This window comes from Vulpes vulpes, chromosome X (genome assembly GCF_048418805.1).
Source record: "Vulpes vulpes isolate BD-2025 chromosome X, VulVul3, whole genome shotgun sequence".
Lineage (NCBI taxonomy): Eukaryota > Metazoa > Chordata > Mammalia > Carnivora > Canidae > Vulpes > Vulpes vulpes.
Window position 1 is genome coordinate 72,761,325 of NC_132796.1, and position 23,060 is coordinate 72,784,384.

The following is a 23,060-nucleotide window of genomic DNA, read 5'->3' on the forward strand; positions in this document are numbered from 1 at the left end:
AAGTCCTGAGATGGTATAGTATATTAAGTTCTACTTAATTTGGAATGGGTTTTGAAAAGCCAATTTTTGGAAAGTTGATAGGGCTTACAATTATATAATCACGTAGTAATGTCAAAATATTTCTAGTTATTCCAGACCTAATGCTTTCCTTCGATGCCATTAGTCAACAGACCTTCAATGGGCATTTTTATGTTTGGGGGGATAAAGTTTGGTGACTAAGGGCAGATCTATTTTTAACTCTTTGAGGAACCTCCACACAGTTTTCCAGAGTGGCTGCACCAGTTCACATTCCCACCAACAGTGCAAGAGGGTTCCTTCCCCTTTCTCCACATCCTCTCCAACATTTGTGGTTTCCTGCCTTGTTAATTTTCCCCATTCTCACTGGTGTGAGGTGGTATCTCATTATGGGTTTGATTTGTATTTCCCTGATGGCCAGTGATGCAGAGCATTTTCTCATGTGCTTGTTGGCCATGTCTATGTCTTCCTCTGTGAAATTTCTGTTCATGTCTTTTGCCCATTTCATGATTGGATTGTTTGTTTATTTGCTGTTGAGTTGGATAAGTTCTTTATAGATCTTGGAAACTAGCCCTTTATCTGATACATCATTTGCAAATATCTTCTCCCATTCTGTAGGTTATCTTTTAGTTTTGTTGACTGTATCTTTTGCTGTGCAAAAGCTTCTTATCTTGATGAAGTCCCAATAGTACATTTTTCCTTTTGTTTCTCTTGCCTTCGTGGATGTATCTTGCAAGAAGTTGCTGTGGCCAAGTTCAAAAAGGGTGTAGCCTGTGTTCTTCTCTAGGATTTTGATGGAATCTTGTCTCACATTTAGATCTTTCATCCATTTTGAGTTTATCTTTGTGTATGGTGCAAGACAGTGGTCTAGTTTCATTCTTCTGCATGTGGATGTCTAATTTTCCCAGCAACATTTATTGAAGAGAATTTTTTCCAGTGGATAGTCTTTCCTCCGTTGTCAAATATTAGTTGACCATAAAGTTGAGGTCCACTTCTGGATTCTCTCTTCTGTTCCATTGATCTATGTGTCTGTTTTTGTGCCAGTACCACACTGTCTTGATGACCACAGCTTTGTAGTACAACCTGAAATCTGGCATTTTGATGCCCCCAGGTATGCTTTTCTTTTTTAATATTTCCCTGGCTATTTGGGGTCTTTTCTGATTCCACACAAATCTTAAAGTAATTTGTTCTAGCTCTCTGAAGAAAGTCCATGGTGTTTTGATAGGGATTGCATTAAACGTGTCAATTGCCCTTTGTAACGTTGACATTTTCACAATATTAATTCTGCCGATCCATGAGCATGGAATATTTTTCCATCTCTTTGTGTCTTCCTCAATTTCTTTCAGAAGTGTTCTGTAGCTTTTAGGGTATAGATCTTTGACCTCTTTGGTTAGCTTTATTCCTAGGTATCTTATGCTTTTGGGTGCAATTGTAAATGGGACTGACTCCTTAATTTCTCTTTCTTCAGTCTCATTGTTAGTGTATAGAAATGCCACTGACTTCTGGGCATTGATTTTGTATCCTGCCATGCTGTCAAATCGCTGTATGAGTTCTAGCAATCTTGGGGTGGAGTCTTTTGGGTTTTCTATATAGAGTATCATGTCATCGGAGAAGGGGGAGAGTTTGACTTCTTTATATGGTCTCATTCATTGGGGGAATATAAAAAATAGTGAAAGGGAATAAAGGGGAAAGGAGAAAAATGAGTGGGAAATATCAGGGAGGGAGACAGAACATGAGAGACTCCGAACTCTGGGAAACGAACTAGGGGTGGTGGAAGGGGAGGTGGGCGGGGGGTGGGGGTAACTGGGTGACAGGCACTGAGGGGGGCGCTTGATGGGATGAGCACTGTGTATTATTCTATATGTTGGCAAGTTGAACACCAATAAAAAATAAATTTATATTAAAAAAAGATTTTCATGATGGCCTAAGGCATGGTCTGCAATTTTAATTGGTCCCTGTTAGACTATAAGCTCTGTGGAAATCAAAATTAGAAAATTTTAATTATGTTGACATACTTCAGTTATAAAAATGTGGGTTAAATCGTATTTATGGACATATGTACTTGAAAAATGCAAATACTCTGTTGAAAATTTTCTTCTCAGCAAGACAAAAAAATTGAAGGAGCAAGAATATATACATCTTGTAACCACAGTAATATAAATGAAGATGTAGCCAGATGGAAAATGGCTTTTTGAAAGATGAAATTGTGCATGCTTTGTTTCTTGTCAATGTTGATTAAGAGGCCTTTTTCTTTTTTTTATAAATTTATTTTTTATTGGTGTTCAATTTGCCAACATACAGAATAACACGCAGTGCTCATCCTGTCAAGTGTCCCCCTCAGTGCCCGTCACCCATTCACCCCCACCCCCTCCCTCCTCCCCTTCCACCACCCCTAGTTCGTTTCCCAGAGTTAGGAGTCTTCATGTTCTGTCTCCCTTTCTGATATTTCCTACCCATTTCTTCTCCCTTCCCTTCTATTCCTTTTCACTATTATTTGTATTCCCCAAATGAATGAGACCATATAATGTTTGTCCTTCTCCAATTGACTTCTTTCACTCAGCATAATACCCTCCAGTTCCATCCATGTTGAAGCAAATAATGGGTATTTGTCATTTCTAATTGCTGAGTAATATTCCATTGTATACATAAACCTATATCTATCAGTAATTGGTACAACAACATAAGACTTTCTGAGAAGGATGAAAGCCTGACTACACATCTTCCAAATGTAAGAGTTTAAACAATTTTGTCAAGCATGTCTGATAGGTTATATTTGTTCATTTAAATTATATATTTGCATTAAAATCTGAACTTCATCTCTCACTTGGTAAAAAAAAAAAAAAGTTAGTTCTTTTCCTTCCTCTTCCTGATATTTCACATAATTTTTGGAATTTAAAAACACTTTTAAGAAGATGAAAGTCCTGATTTGTGAGCCACAGATGTCCAAGGCTGTGAAGCTAACTGATACTCTGTTAAGCAGCCTACACAGTAATTGGGGATGTGGATCATCTATCTGTACAAGCTGGTTTTTCATTATCATTCTAAATTGACCACAACTTATTTTGGAGTTGAATCCTACATATAAGCTTTCATAAACCTGGTTGCTGTAGGAGGTCATTTCTAAGCTGGTATAATGGTGTTGTTTAGAAACAACCTTGTATTATTTTCTTTATTTTCCTGTTAACTAAGTCTCCTTTTGTTTAGAGTCTGATTAGCAGAAATTTTCAGCACATTTAAAAAATCCATTAAAAAACTGAGAGCCAAAGAATATTTGAGAAAATTCCATGAGCTCATTCAGAACTTGCTTATACTATCTAAGACATAGTTAGCAAGAAATACTTCCCTTTTGAGTAAAGAGTAATCTCAAAGGTGACTTTGGGCTCTAAAATTTTATTTTAAGTAAATAGGATTTTAAGAGATTAAGCTTTTAAATCATATGGACAGTGAATATGAAACTGTAATCTGTCCTTCAGAAATTCATTTCAAGGTATTTATTTATGTCTTCATTATCCATCAAAGTCCACATCTGTACCTAATCCATGGAGAAAAGCATCTTTAGAAGGTGTGCCATTAGCATTTTTGACCTAGGTTCACAATATTGGTGAATAAGAAATGTTTTTAGCTGATCAAATGTTCACTACCCCCTTTCACCCCAGCTTAGTATAAGAAATGAAATGCAATGTTTTCTGATTTTTAATTGTACTTTTAATCAAAATTCTTATTTGTTCTCAGATTCAATTCTAAATTTAAGCTCATCTTAAATACTTTCTACACAGAATTCCTGAGTTGCTTCAGATAACCAATACACTTAATGATTAACATCAAAAATGGTAGTCAGAGTCAAGTTTGGATGATCCTCTCAAAGAAGCTCAGCTGTAATGAAGAAACTGAATTAAGACAGAATAACAATAACTAACATGCTAGACACTGTTCTAAGTGTCATACCCAAATTCTTTTAATCTTCATAATTATCCTAGGAAGTAAATACAATTAATATCACTATGTTACAGATGAAGAAAGGTGAGGTAGTTTCCCGAGGTTACACTGCTATGAAATTGTAGAGTCTAGTTACAAACCTTAGGGTCAAACACTACAAAATCTCTGTGTGAGACAAGTTTCCTTTGTGCCTATCCCCAGAGATTCTGATTCAATTTTGTGGGATTAGGATTGGGGTAGAGGCAGCGGTCCACTGAAGTCAACTCCTACTGGCTCAGGAGATCTGGTTAGACCAGCTGATTGAATTCACTATTCCACATCGATAGGTTAAAATTGGCCATCATGGGATTGTTCATGCCCTGAAAATCAACAAAGGCTTATAAATCGGCCTCTCCTATAGAGCAGTTATTAAACATTTAGCAGCAGACCGCTGGGTAGAAGCCAGATATCAGCATTTTAAAAAACTCTTCAGGTGATAATAAGATGCAGTTGAAATGGAAAACTACTGCTTGTATACTATTAACTGTCAATTTTTGAAGGAATGACATCAGAGATGGGAAAAGATGCAATGCTCGCTTTTTATCATATAATTTACTTGATAAGCACAACATTTTTTCCATAAAATAATATACCACAATTAAAGATACAAACAAAGAAATATCTTTTTCAATATTGCCTCTTTCTTCAACTTGTAGATATAGAAATAGGAGCTGATGGTAATTTATGTTATGGCAATGGTGTGAATGTAGTAGGTAATCACGGGAAATTCCTTACCATAGTCTATAAAGAAAAGTTAAGAGTAGAAGAGCCAGTTTTTTGAAGAGTCAAGAATGGATTCTGGTCAGCAGATAGAGTACAACTCCAGGGAACAGACTTTGGCTTCAGTTAGGAGATGAGATACAGAAAAGTAGGCAGTGAAATATAGGGAGATTTAATACTAGGGAACTAGAGCCCAGAAATAAGAGACTAGATGGTATTATTGGCAAGACCCAGGAGGAAACTTGGTCATGAAGAAATTTGGTCCTAACAGCAATGCAATGGGAAAAAATATGGGTAAGTAAGGCTGAGTCAATTTCTTAGAGCTGGAAGACAAAAGTTCAATTAACTAGCCAAGATCAGGTGAGCACCAGCAACAAAGGTAGCCTAATTATGAGCCTTAGTTTGTATCATGGCTGTAGGAACAAAGATGATATGGCTACCAGAATTAAAAATATGTGGAAAAAGAGTGATTGTAAAATTTTTTACATATAACCTCATGTAAACAATTGTGATACCCCAACACTTATAGTTTTACCTTAAGGTGTGACTTCACTTACATAGACCAAAAAGAAAATGTTGCTACTACAAATGCTCCACAAAATGAGGCTGCCCCGTCCCCATTACACTCTGCCTTTAATGCAACAAATATCTTTATTTTGATCTCATTTCATGATTTTTAGCAAAGACCAACTAGTGTAGTAAAGTGAATAAATAAAAAAGGGTAGGTTAAAAACAGAACACTCTAGACTTGAAAGATAGGGAATATATATCATATAAAAGCCAGGATATAGAGGGGATGTTATGGCCTCATTGTGTTCATATAATAATGAAGTCATTCTTAAATTTACAATCAACACAGTAGAGGAAACTTTTGAGACTGTAAAAGGACTACTAATGCTGAATTCTAATAAGAGATATGTTGATAGAGAAACAACCTTATTGGTGAAACTTTTTTCAGTAGTCTATTCAGATGCATCCTTTAATGCTGACACATTTGCTTAAAGGCAATAAGTGGTAATGATAGATCAAATAAACTTAATGCCTGCAAAACCTCAAATTTATGGAGCTTCTTAGACACTCCAGTAGTACCTACCACATTGTAGATATTCAATAAATTTGTATTGAACTGAAAGAATGGTGTGTGGGAATCTGTATATTGAAAATCACTAGAGCAGACTTGTTAAAGTAAGTTTTAGAAGGAATTTAGTTGGTCTTCAGAGAGGGTTCTTGATGAAGGCATTTTAGTTACTGTGATATGTCAACTTGGCTAGAAACTCTGTTGCAAGACTGCAGCATTAATTCCTGCAAGAGCATGCTGCCCCACTCTGTGGACTTCAGATTTGCCAGTCCGCACAGTTGCATAAATCAATTCCTTGAAATAAATGTAAAGAAATAAAATTCTTTGAAAGAAATATATCCTACTGGTTCTGTTTCTCTGAAGAACCCTGACTTACACAAGTCCTTGGCTTAACACTTAATAGAATAATATGTAGTTCAGACCTTTACAGTTTTTTGAAATGATATTCTCTCCAGTCTTTTAAATCTTTGACTTGGTTCATGCCATATATTGACTTATTTCCTTATTAATTTATTTAATGACATAGTTATCTAAAACCAACTTTACCAAAAAATTTTTCCAAAATTTATTTTTTATGGTAGGTTTAATTACTCCTGAGATTTTAAAATATCTTTTTTAGTTTTCTTTTTATATTTTGACAATCCAAATAATCCCAAAATGTCTTTAGTCAATGTTAGGACACAATGGCTTTATTTTCTTATTTCTAAAAAGCATTTAAAACTTACCATAATTCTGGGATGCCTGGGTGGCTCAGCAGTTTGGCGCCTGCCTTCAGCCCAGGGCGTGATCCTGGAGACCTGGAATCGAGTCCTGCGTCAGGCTCCCTGCATGGAGCCTGCTTCTCTCTCTCTGCCTGTGTCTCTGTATCTCTCATTAATAAAAAAATAAATAAAATCTTTAAAAAATAAAATTTAACAGAATTCTATATATACTAGCACATTTTACAGTTCCTTGACATTTCTGGCATCCTTTCAAGGATATCCTTTTCTTTTTAACTCATATTAAATATTTTTGGCTAATCATAAAATAACATTTTTGTGATTGTTAATTTTATGTGTCAACTTGACTGGGCTTAGGGATGCTCAAATCTGGTAAAATATTATTTCTGAGTGTGTCTGGAGGGGTGTTTCCAGGAGAGATTAGAGTTTAATCTGTAGAATGAGTAAAAATAATTGCCCTCACCAATATCAGTGGGCTTCATCCAATCTGTTGAGAGCTCAAAGAGAAAAAAAAGTGCAGAGAAAGGTCAAACTTATTCTCTCTGCTTAAGTTAAGACATTTTTCTTCTCCTGCCCCTGGCATTAGTACTCTTGGTTCTCAGCCCTTTGGACTTAGACTGAGATTTATACTTTTGCCTGCTCCCTGCCTCCTACCACCATCCCCTGGCCCTAGGTACTCAGGCTTTCAGGCTTGGACTAGTTCATCACTAGCATTCCTGGGCATCTCGCTTGCATTTAGTAGATTGTGGATCTTCTCAGCCTTTGTAATCACATAAGTCAATCCCTCATAATAAATCTACATATCTATCTCTATATATCCTACTGGTTCTGTTTCTCTGAACAATTCTGACTAATAAAGATATCAACAAGAAGGCTATGTATACACAGATGCAGGTGTGGGTAGGTGAAGTGATGTGGTGGTAGAAGTCAGTGAAAGTTCTCTTTTGATAGATACAATCTTCTAGTAAAATAGAAAGTAACAAAAGTTAGGGTGGGATTTGCTTTGATGTAGATGGAACTGGAGGGTATTATACTGAATGAAATAAGTCAGTTGGAGGACAATCATCATATAGTTTCACTCATATATGGAATATAAGAAGTAGTGAAAGTGATTATAAGGGAAAGTAGGGAAACTGAGTGGGAATGAATGAGAGAGTAAGACACACCATGAGAGACTCTTAACTCTGGGAAACAAACAAAGGGCTTTGGAAGGGGAGATGGGTGGGGAGATGGGGTAACTGGGTGATGGGCACTAAGGAGGCTCTTCATGGAATGAGCACTGGGTGTTATACTATATATCGGAAAATTGAATTTGAATTGAATAAAAAAACTAAAAAAAAAGAAGAAAAAAAGAGAGAAAAGTTTGGGTGGGGAGGTGGTGTTGGGCATTTGGGGAGAGAGAAGGTATGAAATCATAACTTGGAACACTTGGAAAGTTAAGGGACCAGAGGCCTATTGAGTAATTGGCAGCATTATGGGCCAGATTGAAGTTCATGTTAATAAAGTTCAAGTTAGTCATGTGGTGGTGCATTTTCCTCCAGCCCGGTTTAGCTGGTTGTTCTTGGGGCACCTGGGTGGCTCAGTGGGTGAGCGTCTGCCTTTGGTTCAGGGTGTGATCCTGGGTCCTGGGATCAAGTGCCGCATCGGGCTTCCCGCATGGAGCCTGCTTCTTCTTCTGCCTATGTCCCTGCCTCTCTCATGAATAAATAAATAAATAAATAAATAAATATTTATTGGAGTTCAATTTGCCAACATATAGCATAACACCCAGTGCTCATCCCGCCAAGTGCCCCCCTCAGTGCCCATCACCCAGTCACCCCAACTACCCGCTCACCTCCCCTACCACTATCCCTTGTTCATTTTCCAGAGTTAGGTGTCTCTCATGTTTTGTCACCCTCACTGATATTTTCACTCATTTTCTCTCTTTTCCCTTTATTCCCTTTCACTAATTTTTATATTCTCCAAATGAATGAGACCATATAATGTTTGTCCTTTTCCGATTGACTTATTTCACTCAGTGTAATACCCTCCAGGTCCCTCCATGTCGAAGCAAAAGGTGGGTATTTGTCGTTTCTAATGGCTGAGTAATAAATAAAATCTTAAAAAAAAAAGATTGGTGGTTGTTCTTGAACTCACCAGGAATCAAGACAGTTCTACTTCATTGAGAGTGACCATGTTCCAGCAACTAAAATCTTCAAGAAATAAGGAGAGATGGGAAACTGAAGTTTGGTAGATGACAACAACCATTAAAGCTAGTTGGTGACAAGTTGCCAAAAGCTGACGGTTTTCAAGGATGCAGGAGACGAGTTACCTAAAGCAGCAATGAAAAGCAAGAGAAGCATTTATTCAGCCTTCAGGCTCTGTGGTACAAAGGTGGTAGGAGAGAAAAATCATCTGCTCCTCTTGAGTTGGCTTCAGGGGCACGAATCCTCAGGGGAGAGCCTGGTTTCTGTTAGGGAAAGGCAATAAAGGGCATATTTACAGAAGAGGTTGAAGATATAGGGGATTACTGAGGGTGCATTATGCTTTAGGAATAAAGAATGGGTGTGAGAGGTGAACTAGAAAGGGAATGTGGTCACAGCCTTATGGAGGTTAAAATGAGGGCATTGAGGGGTATCATGGGAGATTCTCAGGATTGTTGTGGTAACTGGCATAAATGAGGATAAACAAAATAATTAGATGAGTTCTGATGGATTCAAGACAGATTCAGGGCATATTTTAAACTGTGGGCTATGGTGGGGTGGGTGAGTGTCTGCGACGTCCTTGATGACTCCAAGTAATATGGAAATTCAATCTTACACCTGGACACAATGCATCATGTCATTCTTGGAAACAGAGATTGCATAAATCTGTGATGATAGCAAAATGGCCTAGAAACTACATTTCACATTCAAGATAGGACTACCTCTGAGGAAGTGGAAAAGTAAATGGACACATGGAAAGGGTCAAGGGAACCTCAAATTTTCTGTATTATTTTTACTCTTAAAAAAGACAGTAAATAAACCCAAATGTTAAAATCATTCAACTCTGAGTCATGGAAACATTGGTGTTTATTATATTTAGTGCCTGTGACAATGTAGGTATTCAATAAATATTATTTGTTGAATGAAGGTGGCCTTCTGCTTTAAAAATTTCTCCAACAAAAGCACAAAATTCTCAAATTAACATGAAGTGCTACAAGAGCACAGAAAAGGGAATGGATGTTTTGTTCTATGTAGAGTATTTCTACCACCATAGATGAGCCATATGGAAAATACAGGAGACAAGCTATAATCCTATCTCCATCTTACTTTAATGCTCTAAGGTTCTGGGTTAGTATCCAGAAAATAACTTTGGGCATTTAGTCCTTTCAAGTAACTATGGAATCCTCACTTTTCCCCTCCAACATGGACACTGGGTGGTGCTGCTGTCCAAAATTACTGCTCTATAATGGATGTATTACTTCAATCTATAGACAGGTATTTAGTGTTGCCTGTGGGCCAAAGTGCTAGGGATTGAGGAGATATAGATGAATAGCCTCAGTAGATCCTCCTGTGATTACCCTAAACTGACTACTACCATGTTCAGTGGCTGAGAAAATTGAAAATGTGACTTTTATTTTTTTATTTTATTTTTAAAAGATTTTATTTATTTACTTGGGAGGGAGAGAGAGAGAGAAAGAGGGAGCAGGGCAGAGGCAGAGGGAGGAGCAGACTCCTCGCTGAATAGGGAGCCCCATGAGAGGCTCCATCACAGGAACCTACGATCAAGACCTGAACCAAATTAGATGCATATCAGACTGGGCCACCCAGGTGCTCCCAAATGTGACTTTTATAAAGGAGAGCACCACTGTCACAGAAATGCTCAACTGTGAGAGTGAATGACTCTGAACTGCCCACCCTCTCAATGAGCTCCCCTCCTCCATGACCTGGTCAAGGATTAGAACAGATGCTACTGAGCGTTGCTTCCAAACCATTGTGTGGTTATCACAGCGTACTTAGGCTCTCTGGCTATAAAAAGCCAGTTCCACATGTTGGAAGCTAACTGGGAAAGAAGTGTTTGCTTATTTAGAGGTCCCAGTTACCTTGAAGGAGTGAGAAAACTTGGGAAGAAGGGAAGTGGATCCTCAGCACAAGAATAATGGGAGAGACCAGGGTCTATGTAGGCGGCTCTGTTATGACGTCATCAAGATACTGAGGCAGGGAAGAGGTCTTGAGTAGAGGTGAGACCAAGGGCTCAAGCCTACAAGACAAAGCAGGGGGTAGGGGCGAAGGGGCGGGCCTGGGATCCATCAGCCAATCAGAGATGGCTGGGGCGTGGCCTGACCCACAGCTTATCACTGCAGGGTCCCGGGTGGGAAGGCTAACCTCGTCCTGTGTGTGGAGCCGCGTGGGTCCGAAGTTCGGCTTTCTTTTGTCTTCAGGCCATCAGGCGAGGAGGACATGTGGTCCTGCTGGAGCCAGAAGACTATGGGGTCAGGAGGGCACAGTGGCTGCGGGGCCGGGGCTGACGGTCCCTCGGGAACTGGAGGAACCGGGTTGGGACTAGCGTTTTGTAACTGCGCCTCCTGGAGAGTCCACGTTTTTGTTTTCTGCAGCGCTGCCTTCTGCACTTTACAGAGTCCTCGCTGGGTGGGTCCTTGGAAGGCCCAAAAGGGCGGCCCCTCAGAACTGCTGGTACACTGTGGCTGCCAACTGGAGGATGGGAGGACGAGGAGTTTGGGGGGTGCCCGGAATGGGCCGTCTGGGGCCCGGCCCTTCGTGCTTTTCCTTCTTGTGGTCAAAAGGTGGGCTTCGCACCTGACAACAATGATAGTTATCTTAAAATGTAAGCAAACTGCTCCGGACAAACGGGCCCATGCGCCCAGCCTTTTATGGTTTGTTAGTCCCTGTTTCCCTCCCTCTGGAGATGGGCATCTGACAGCTCGTTAGAGGAGGGTCTTAGGGTGACCTTGATGGAAGGGAGGCATATTCAGGACTTCTGGCTGCTTGGGGGCCTCACCATTCTACTCTGGGCACTAGATGTGCCTTACCCCTACCAGGATGGGACCAGGCACGTACTGGACAGCTCGTTTTCCAATCTCTGGGGTCTTCTGTTGTCTCAGCTCAGAAAAATCCAGGATGGTCACAGGGCGCCTCATTTCCTAACCTCTCCTTTTTCAAAGAAAACATGATGTAATAAAATCAACTCTATTTGGCTTATCCTATTCTGCTGAAGTCATTGGGTCTGATCCTAATTAGCTGTGCCTTCTTACAGCATTGACAAACCGGCGCCATAAGGAGCTATTATGAGACATGTAATTAGTTACAGCTGGATTAAATACCCTCCCTCTCTTATTGTAGCTCCTGAATCTGCTATCTTTGGGCAGATAAAGTGGAAAGAAACTAATACAACTTATGCTACTCTTTTTTATGTACTGCTTCCTACTGCCCAAGAAAAATACCCCCCCCATTAATTGAATACAAAGTGAATTTGCTCAAATTGATGCTATTTTCTATTAAACCTGGATTTTAGAGCATCTTGGTTTGTAGTGCATCCTGATTCTGTGGCTTCTACTGCCTATCAGAAATGGGGCAGTGGGTGGTCCTGTGAAGATGGTGGAGAAGTAGGGAATGTCAACTCACCTGGCCCCACCAACTTACCTAGGTAACTATCAGATCATCCTGAACACTACGAATTCAACCTGAGATTTAAAGAGAGAACAGCCAGAATGCTACAGAGAGAATGGTTTTTGCATCTAGCAAGTTATTAAGGCAGAAATAAATAAAAAAGAATCCAGTAGGAGAGGGACACTGCGAGGAGCTGAGCTGAGGCCGGGAGGCGAATGCCTCCAGGAGAAGAAAGACCAGCCCCAGAAAAGTGGGAACTTTAAAAATCTGCACTAGATTCTTCCTGGATGGAAAAGCACTTAGCAGGGAAATCAGGCAGAGTCGCAGGAGGGGCAGTGAAGCCTCCAGTTTCCCCGAGTCAAAATAGAGGAAATGTGCCCTGGGGGAAAGCGCTCCACAAACTGGACCAAACTCGGTAAAGGGAAACAGCGTGCACTTGACAGGACAATTGGGAGAAGTCACTTGGTTAGGTGGGTGGCTCAGGATGGAGGTAACTGCCCTGCTGCCTCTGGGGGCCATGAACCTGGGAGCACAAATCCAGCACAGGTCCCCAGATCCCAGGGCACTAGGCGGACACAGACCATGATCCTGTACTCCCCCCAGAACAGGGGGAGACAGGGAGGGCACAGGACAGCAAGGACTCTCCTGCCCCTGGGTGCCCCCAAGCTGTGTAGATAAGGACACCTGCACCTGCCACAGGAGTATCTAGGCCAGTGTGGACTTGGAGACTGCATTAGTAACTAGTGGGGAGCTGACTAAAGAGCTGGAATTCTAGCTGCTGCCAGTGTTGTTGTTCCTCCTTGTTTCACCCTGTGCCTGGGAGGGGTGGGGCCACCAGGGGACAAAGGCCTCACAGGATAAACAGCTCCAACTGAGCCTGGCACCCAAAGGGGGCAGACATCTTCCCCAGGTACACACACCTAATGATCGGCACAGCAGGCCCCTCCTACAGAACACCAGCTGCAAGAACATGGGAAGAGCAAGTTCTTGACCAAGCAGCAAAGGAAAGTTCCAGGGGAAGTCGAGGGATTTACAGTATATAGAACTAGAGAGCAACCCTTCTTTTATTCTTTTTTTCCCTTTATACAGTACAACTCGTTTTTATATCAAACTAAAAATTTCCAATATTTTTTTCTCTATTCCCACCTTAACTACAATATTTTATCAGCTCTTCATTTTTAAGTTTCTTCCTTTTTGACTTTCATATGTCTACAATTACATGTCTTAGATATATTTTCCACTTCTAGATTCCCTTCAACATACTCAATTTAATTTTGGGAGATATACAAGATTTTTGTTTGTTTTGTGTTTGTTTCCTCTGCCTCATTTTGTTCTGCAATGGCGGAGGTTAATACCTTCTGAAACATGACCAGCATGCACCCAGAACCATGTGGTATACTGTGCTGGTTCATTCTGTGAGATTATATTCTCTCTTCATTCCCATCGGGCCCCCTTCTTTTGTCTCATTTATGTTTTGGTGGTTCAATGTTCGGGCTTTCTACAAGTACTGCTGGTTTATATAAATTTGGGACTAAGCATCTTCTAACATACAGAACTTAATATACTCAGAACCAAGAGGATCGCCCTCTAGGACTCAGGTAGACTACATTCTCCCTCCACTACAACTTCATCACCACCACCATCTCCCTGTCCTCCCCACTTTTTTCTTCTCTTTTTTCTTTTTTTTCCTCTTTACTTTTGCTTTCTTCTCTTTTTATTCTTTTTTCTTTTTTTCTTCTTCTTTAGGATTCTTCACATTTTATTTATTACTACTTTATTTAAAATATTTTTTTCACTTTAGTGGTCCTTTTGTTTCTTTTGCTATGATCTATATTTTCTGGTCTCTGACCTTGTCAGAATCATCTAGGGTGAAATTTACTCAGGTCAGGGTGGATATGCTTGACTCAGCCCACTCATATAGCCACACTGCACCAAGCAAAATCACTAGAAGGAAGAACTCACCAGAAAAGAAGGAATCAGAAACAGTACTCTCTGCCACAGGGTTACAGAATATGGATTACACTTCGATGTCAGAAAGCCAATTCAGAAGCACAAGTATAAAGCTACCGATGGCTCTGGAAAAAAGCATAAAGGATTCAAGGGAGTTCATGACTGCAGATTTTAGATCTAATCAGGCCGAAATTAATCAATTAAAGGAGATGTAATCCAAATTGGAGGTCCTAACAATGAGGGTTAATGAGGTGGAAGAAAGCGTGAGCAACATGGAAGACAAGTTGATGTCAAGGAAGAAAGACAAAAACAAAATACCATGAGGAAAGGTTAAGGGAAATAAATGATAGCCTCAGAAGGAAAGATCTACATATAATTGGGGTTCCAGAAAGCACGAAGACGGCCAGAGGGCCAGAAAGCATATTTGAACAAATCATAGCTGAGAACTTCCCTAATTTGGGGATGGAAACGGGAATTCAGATCCAGGAGATAGAGAGGTCTCCCCCCACCCCCCCGCAATCAATATAAACCATTCAACACCTTGACATTTAATAGTGAAACTTGCAAGTTCCAAAGGTAAAGAGAAAATCCTTAAAGCAGTGAGAGACAAGAGATTCTTAACCTAATATTTCTCCCTGTGTAAGTTAAGAGCAGACCTCTCCACAGAGACCTGGCAGGCCAGAAAGGGCTGGCAGGATATATTTAGGGTATTAAATGAGAAGAACATGCAGCCAAGAATACTATATCCAGCAAGGCTCTCATTCAGAATAGAAGGAGAGGTAAAGAGCTTCCAAGATAGGCAGAAACTGAAAGAATATGTGACCACCAAACCAGCTCTGCAAGAAATATTAAGGGGGACCCTGTAAAAGAAAGAGGAAGCCCAAAGAAATAATCCACAAAACAGGGACTGAATAGGTATTACGATGACACTAAATTCATGTCTTTCAATGGTTACTCTGAATGTGAATGGGCTAAATGATCCCATCAAAAGATGCAGGGTTTTGGACTGTATAAAAAAGCAAGACCCATATGTATGCTGTCTACAAGAGACTCATTTTAGACCTAAGGACACCTCCAGCCTGAAAATGAAAGGTTGGAGAACCATTTACCATTCAATGGTCCTCAAAAGAAATCTAGGGGAGCTGTCCTCATATCAGATAAATTAATTTTATCCCAAAGACTGTACTAAGAGATGAAGAGGGACACTGTATCATACTTAAAGAGTCTATCCAACAAGAAGACTTAACAATCATGAATATTTATGTCCCTAATGTGGGAGCTGCCAAGTATATCAATCAATTAATAACCAAAGTAAAGACATACTTAGATAATAATACACTAATAGTAGGAGATTCCAACATGGCACTTTCTGCAAATGATGCATCTTTTAAGCAGACCATCACCAAAGAAACGAGCTTTAAATGATACACTGGAGAAGATGGATTTCACAGATACATACAGAACTTTGCATCTGAGCGCAACTAAATACACATTCTTCTCAAGTGCACATGAAATTTTCTCCAGAAGAGACCACATACTGGGTCACAAATCAGGTCTCAACTGATACCAAAAGACTGGGATTGTCCCCTGCATATTTTCAGACCACAATGCTTTAAAACTAGAACTCAATCACAAGAAGAAATTTGGATGAAACTCAAACATGTGGAGGTTAAAGAACATCCTGCTAAAAGATTAATGGGTTAACCAGGAAATTAGAGAGGAATTAAAAAGATTCATGGAAAGTAATGAACCTAAAGATACAACCATTCAAAATCTTTGGGATACAGCAAAAGCAGTCCTAAGGGGGAAATACATTGCAATACAAGTATCCTTCAAAAAACTGGAAAAACCTCAAATACACAAGCTAACCTCGCATCTAACGGAACCGGAGAAAAAACTGCAAATAGATCCTATACCCAGCAGAAGAAGAGCAGACTTGAGCAGAACTCAATGAAATAGAGACCAGAAGAACTGTAGAGCAGATCAACAAAACCAGGAGTTGGTTCTTTGAAAGAATAAGATAGATAAGCCATTAGCCAGCCTTATTAAAAAGATAACACTTGGACAGCCTGGGTGGCTCAGCGGTTTAAGTGCCTGCCTTCCACCCAGGGCATGATCCTGGAGTCCCAGGATCCAGTCCCACGTCAGACTCCCTGCATGGAGCCTGCTCCTCCCTCTGCCTGTGTCTCTGCCTCTCTCTCTTTTTGTCTCTCATCAATAAATAAATAAAATCTTTAAAAAAAAGACTCAAATTAATAAAATCATGAATGAAAAAGGAGAGATCACAACCAATGCTAAGGAAATACAAACGAATTTAAAAACATATTATGAGCAGCTATATGCCAACAAATTAGGCAATCTAGAAGAAATGGATGCATTTCTGGAAAACCACAAATTACCAAACCTGGAACAGGAAGAAATAGAAAACCTGAACCAGCCACTAAACCAGGGAGGAAATTGAAGCAGTCATCAAAAACCTCCAAAGACACAAAAGTCCAGGGCCAGAGGACTTCCCAGGGGAATTCTATCAAACATTTAAAGAAGAAATAATACCTATTTTAAAGAAGAAATAATACAAAGATAAACTCAAAATGCATGAAAGATCTAAGTGTCAGACAAGAATCCATCAAAATCCTAGAGGAGAACACAGGCAACACCCTTTTTGAACTTGGCCACAGCAACTTATTGCAAGATACATTCATGAAGGCAAGAGAAACAAAAGCAAAAATGAACTATTGGGACCTCATCAAGATAAGAAGCTTCTGCCCAGCAAAAGAAACAGTCAACAAAGGTAAAAGCCTACAGAATGGGAGAAGACAATTGCAAATGACTTATCAGATCAAGGGCTGGTTTCCAAGATCTATAAAGAACTTATTAAACTCAACACCCAAGAAAAAAAAAAACAATCCCATCATGAAATGGGAAAAAGACATGAACAGAAATTTCACAGAGGAAGACATAGACATGGCCAACAAGCACATGAGTAAACGCTCCGTATCACTGGCCATCAGGGAAATACAAATAAAAACCACAATGAGATACTACCTCACACCAGTGAGAATGGTGAAACTTAACAAGACAAGAAACAACAAATGTTGGAGGGGATATGGAGAAAGGGGAACCCTCTTGCACTGTTGGTGGGAATGTGAACTGGTGCAGCCACTCTAGAAAATTGTGTGGAGTTTCCTCAAAGAGTTAAAAATAGAACTGCCCTACGACCCAGCAATTGCACTGCTAGGGACTTACCCCAAAGATACAGATGCAGTGAAACGCTGAGACACCTGCACCCCAATGTTTATAGCAGCAATGTCCACAATAGCCAAACTGTGGAAGGAGCCTCAGTGTCCATCGACAGATGAATGGATAAAGAAGATGTGGTTTATGTATACAATGGAATATTACTCAGCCATTTGAAATGACAAATACCCACCATTCGCTTAAATTTGGATGGAACTGGAGGGTATTATGCTGAGTGAACTAAGTTAACTGGAGAAGGACAAACATTATATGGTCTCATTCATTTGGGGAATATAAAAAATAGTGAAATGGAATGAAGGAGAAAGGAGAGAAAATGAGTGTAAATATCAGAGAGGGTGACAGAACATGAGAGACTCCTAACTCTGGTAAACAAACAAGGGGTAGTGGGCGGGGGTTGGGGTGACTGGGTGATGGGCACTGAGGGGGGCACTTGGGATGAGCACTGGGTGTTATGCTATATGTTGGCAAATTGAACTCCAATAAAAAAAGATTTTAAAAAACCCCTAAATTCTCAAGACTAAGCATCTTGGCCAGGTGAGGGATAACTATATTGATGGAACTTTTCTATCTCCTCACTATATCAATGTCAATATGCTGCTTATGATAATGTACTAATATTCTGCAAGATATTACAATTTGAGGAAACTGAGTAAAGGGTAAAAGGAATCTCTATGATTTTTTTATTACAACTACATGTAAATTTACAAGGATTTTAAAATGAAGTATTTAATCTTAAAAAGTGAGCGGAAAATAACCATGTTTTCTGATTATCAAAAAAGTAGTGTTAACATTCTGTAGTGGAAATGGGATGAGACAGATTTGTTAACTCAAAAGGAATATTGCAAAATGCTTTTCCAGCCTGTGTGTTTATGAAAAAACATATATATACAATTATACATATATAATTGTATAATACTACCATATATACCTTTACCATTATAGATATCCTCAGTAACCAGTACTTTCTGCAGATGATCTCATTTTCTCCTTACCATAATCCTCAATCATTTTTTGTCTTTAATTGCCTCCTCAGTAACAATAAATTTATTCACTTTATTATTTTTATTTTGTTATTTTATAAATATATATTACACATATACATGTGTTCATGTGTATATGTGTGTCTATGTATATACATTTATAAATATATATATACACATACATATCCTAATAAAAGTACCCACTTACTGAATACCTATTATAACAATGGTTACAGCAAAGAGGCCACAACCTTCAGGGACTACAATACCACAGCTAAAATAACAAGGATCACAAGTCCAAGCAGTCAATGCCAGGCAGTTATCCTCCTAAAACCACCAGCACCAGTCAAACCTCAGCAGTCACCAATCCAGTGCACAGCATAGAGCATTTACCTTCCAGTAGAAGCAAATGAGGGTACAGAAGAAGCCATCTGAATTCTAGGAGCCTTTTCTCCAATGCCAGGGCCAAATAAGCCACCAATGACTCTCATCTCCCCACCCCACCCTTCAACCATTTATGTGCCCAATATCATAATAGAATGACTTGGTGAATGGCAAGGCCATTGTGAGAAACTGGTTTGTCAACAGTACAGTCAGAGGGTAATGAACTAAGCAAAGCCGGGTGTGGATGGATCCAATGAGGATGGCCAAACCAGCTATACACAGATAAAGGCCCTACATATTTCCACATATCTGAGTGTACAGTAAGCAAACTGGAAGTACCAGATAGATTTGGCAATAGAGTTTTTCCTCTCACTCTCAAAACTCAATATATGAGTACATCACATTTAATCTAGTGTGTCCCTTTGATGCAGCCACTGGAAGAAATAGGATAGATCTCCACCTATAATTTGATGCAGATATCAAGACTGATGATGCCAAACATACAGCAAAAGGATATGTAAAAGTTTATTATTCATATAATGAGGCTACTAGGGAGAGCATGGTGGAACTCACAAGCATGTTAAAAAATGTATTGAGAAAATAAGGAAAGGAGACTGACTTGGGATTTTTAAGGTATTTAAGGGTTGGGGACAGAGTAAGGATTTCTTTATATAGGCTCATGTGGCTTGGTTCTCCACCTGGTGCTAAAGAAGGGTGCATTTAAAAGCTTATCAGATATGGGGCAGAAGAGAGAGACAGAGGTGAGGTTTAAAAGTTGTCATCAGTCAAATATTAAAAAAGGGAGCTTTAGCTGATTTTCCTAATACATGGAAACAAACACAGAGGGTTAAACAAAATAAGGAGTCAGAGGAATATGTCACAAATTAAAGAACAGGACAAAATCACAGCAATAGCATTAAATTAAATGGAGATGATCAATATGCCTGATAGAGAATTCAAAGTAAAGGTAATAAAGATTCTTACTGGACTTTAGAAATGAGTGGAGGATCTCAGTAAAATCTTCAAGAAAGATATAGAAAATATTTTAAAATAATCAGAAATGAAGAGCTTATTAACTGAAATTAAAAATACACTAGAGGAGATAAAAAGTAAACTAGAGAAAGCACAAGAATGGATCAGTGAGCTGGAAGAGAGAGTAATGGAAAGTAATCAAACTAAATAGGAAAGTTTGTTTAAATTATTTAAAAAATAAGAATATATTAAGGGAACTCAGTACCACCATCAAGAGTAATAACATTTGCATTATAAGAATTCCAGAAGAAGAGAGAGAAAAGAAGGTAGAAAACTCATTTGAAGAACAATCACTGAAAAATTCCCTAATCTAGGAAGGAAACAGACATCCAGATCCAGGAGGCATAGAGAGCTCCCAGCAAAATCAATACAAGGAGGTCCACACCAAGATATAATAATTAAAATGGCAAAAAGTGATAATAAAGAGAGAATTTTAAATTAAATAAAAGAACAAGAAAACAGTTACGCACAAGAGAAATACATAAGGCTATCAGCTGATTCTTCAGCAGAAGCTTTTCAGGCCAGAAGGGAGTTTTATGATATATTCAAAGTGCCAGAAGGAAAATAACCTGCAACCAAGAATACCCAATCCAGCAAGGCTATCATTCAGAATATAAGGAGAAAAAAATTCCCAAAGAAAAGTTAAAGGGGATTCCTGGGTGGCTCAGCAGTTTAGCACCTGCCTTCAGCCCAGGGCGTGATCTTGGAGTCCTGGGATCAAGTCCCATATCAGGACTTGCATGGAGCCTGCTTCTCCCTCTGCCTCTCTATCTCTCATGAATAAATAAATAAAATCTTTAAAAAAAGAAAAAAAAGAAAAGTTAAAGGAATTCATCACTAAACTAACCTTATAAGAAATGTTAAATGGGGCTTCTTTGAGTGGAAAGGAAAGGCCATAATCAGGAGTAAGAAAATTAAGAGAGGAAAAAAAACCCTCAAAGGAACATACAAACATAATGAATGTAATATATTAAGTACTTATAAAACCAGTACAGAGGTTAAAGCACAAAAGCAGTAAAATCAATCATATCTATAAAAATCAGGCAAAGGAGTCACAAAATAAAAGGATGTAAAGAATGACATGTGCATGAAACATGGAAGAAGGGAGTATAGATTTAGTGCTTTTAGAATGGGTTCAAATTTAAGTGACCATCAATTTAATATAGAGTGCTATATGCATAGGAAGTTATATATTAACCTAATGATAATAAAAAAAATCTATAATAGATATGCAAGAAATAAAGCCATCCAAACATATCACTAATGTAAGCAATCAAATTTAAAAGGAAGAGCATAAGAGAAGAAAGGAACAGAGAAGAACTACAAAGAAACTGTAAAAGAAGTAACAAAATTGCAATAAGGACATATCTATCAATAATAACTGAATATATATGGATTAAATGCTCCATTCAAAACACATAGAGGAACTGAATGAATAAAAAAAAATACAGCTATGAAACTAGAAATTAATCACAACAAAAAAAGTGGAAAGGACACAAATACATGGAGGTTAAATAACCTGCTACTAAATAATGAGATAACCAGGAAATGAGAGTAATGAAGAAATACATGGAGATGGATGAAAATGACAACACAATGGTCCAAAATCTTTGGGATACACCAAAAGTTGCTCTAAGAGAGAAGATGATAACAGTGAAAGCCTACCTCAAGAAGTAAGAAAAATCTCAGATAACCTAACCTTACACTTAAAGGAGCTAGACAAAGATCAAACAAAGCTGCTAGAAGGAAGGAAATAATGAAGATAGAGCCGAAATAATGAAATAGAGACTAAAAATACAATAGAACAGATCAAGGAAACCAGGAACTTGTTCTTTGAAAACATCAACAAGGTTTATAAATCTTTATACAGATTCATAAAAAAAGACAGAATCCAATAAAATCAGAAATGAAAGAGGAGAAATAACAACGGACACCACAGAAATACAAAGGATTATAAGAGAATATTGTGAAAAAATGTGTGACGACAAATTGGAAAACTAGAAGAAATATATAAATTCCTAGAAACATTTGGCCTTTGAAAACCAAATCAGGAAGAAACAGAAAATGTGAACATAATAAGTATTAGCTGTAAAAGTGAATCACTTATCAAAAAAACTGCCAGCAAACAAAAGTCTAGGACCATATGTCTTCACAGGTGAATTCTACCAAACATTTAAAGAAGAGTTAATACCTATTCATCTCAAACTTTTCCAAAAAATACAAAAGGAAGAAGAGATTCCTAATTCATTGTATGAGGCCAATATTGCTGATATTGGAGTTCTGATACCAAAACAAAATAAGGAAATTTCAAAAAAAGAAAAGAAAGGAGGGGCACCTGAGTGCCCAGTCAGTTAAGCATCTGCTTTCAGTTTAGGTCGTGATATTGGGGTCCTGGGATCAAGCCCCACATTTGGCTTCCCTGCTCAGCAGAGACTCTGCTTCTCCCTCTCCCTCTCCTTCTCCTCCCTGCTCATGCCAGTCTTTCTCTCTCTCAAATAAATAAGCAAAATCTTTTTTAAAAGGAAAGGAATTGAAAGGAAAAGGATAAAAAGGAAAAGAAAACTGCAGGCCAATATCTCTGACAAACATGGATGCAAAAATCCTCGACAAAATATAAGCAAATCAAATCCAAAATGCATTAGAAAATAGTTCACTACAATCAAGTAAAGTTTATTCCAGGGATGCAAAGGTGGTTTAATACTCTCAATCAACATGATACATCACATTAATAAAAGAAAGGATAAAAAACATATAATCTTTTCAATAGATGCAAAAAAGTGCTTGACAAAGTACGAAATCCATTCATGATAAAAACTCACATCTATCAAGGTTGCGACAATATTGTGTCACAATCCCTACATATACAAAATTCACTCAAAACATTGAGGTGGACACTTGACGGGATGAGCACTGGGTGTTTTTCTGTATGTTGGTAAATTGAACACCAATAAAAATTAATTAAAAAAAAACATTTTTGTCGTTGCCTAAAGAAATGGTAAATTTAAGTGAATGTCTGGAAAAGCTGTTGCATATATCTACCATTTGAAAAAGGAGAACAGTTAGTTCATAACTGATACTAGGATTCTGAAGCAGTGTCGGTAAAAACCTGCATTAAGTTGGCCTCCTAAAATTGTCATACCATCTCATGTAATAAAATTATCCATAAGAGAAAGTAGTTCAGTCTGAAAATAATTGGTGAGAAGGCATGAAGCTCTGTTTATATAAATCATCTTTGTATTTAAACAGAAGTTTGTAATAGAAAGGCTTTTTGATAACCAGAAGGAGCCCAAGACAGAGACAGTGGGTTGAACTCTGTACCAAAGGACAGTGTACTAGAAATAATTTACTCCAATGCCCACAG

At 38.6% G+C, this 23,060-nt stretch overlaps 1 protein-coding gene across 1 annotated transcript in view; it reads right to left on the minus strand.

Annotated features, from left to right (window-relative positions):
* LOC112925705 (nuclear RNA export factor 2-like) overlaps window positions 1-11,626 on the minus strand; it is a 38,131-nt gene extending 26,505 nt beyond the window's left edge. Inside the window, 2 exon segments of the mRNA XM_026006499.2 lie at window positions 10,854-11,305; window positions 11,519-11,626. Coding sequence (XP_025862284.2) covers window positions 10,854-11,305; window positions 11,519-11,626 — 560 coding nt within the window.
* Between the last annotated feature and the right edge of the window lie 11,434 nt (window positions 11,627-23,060).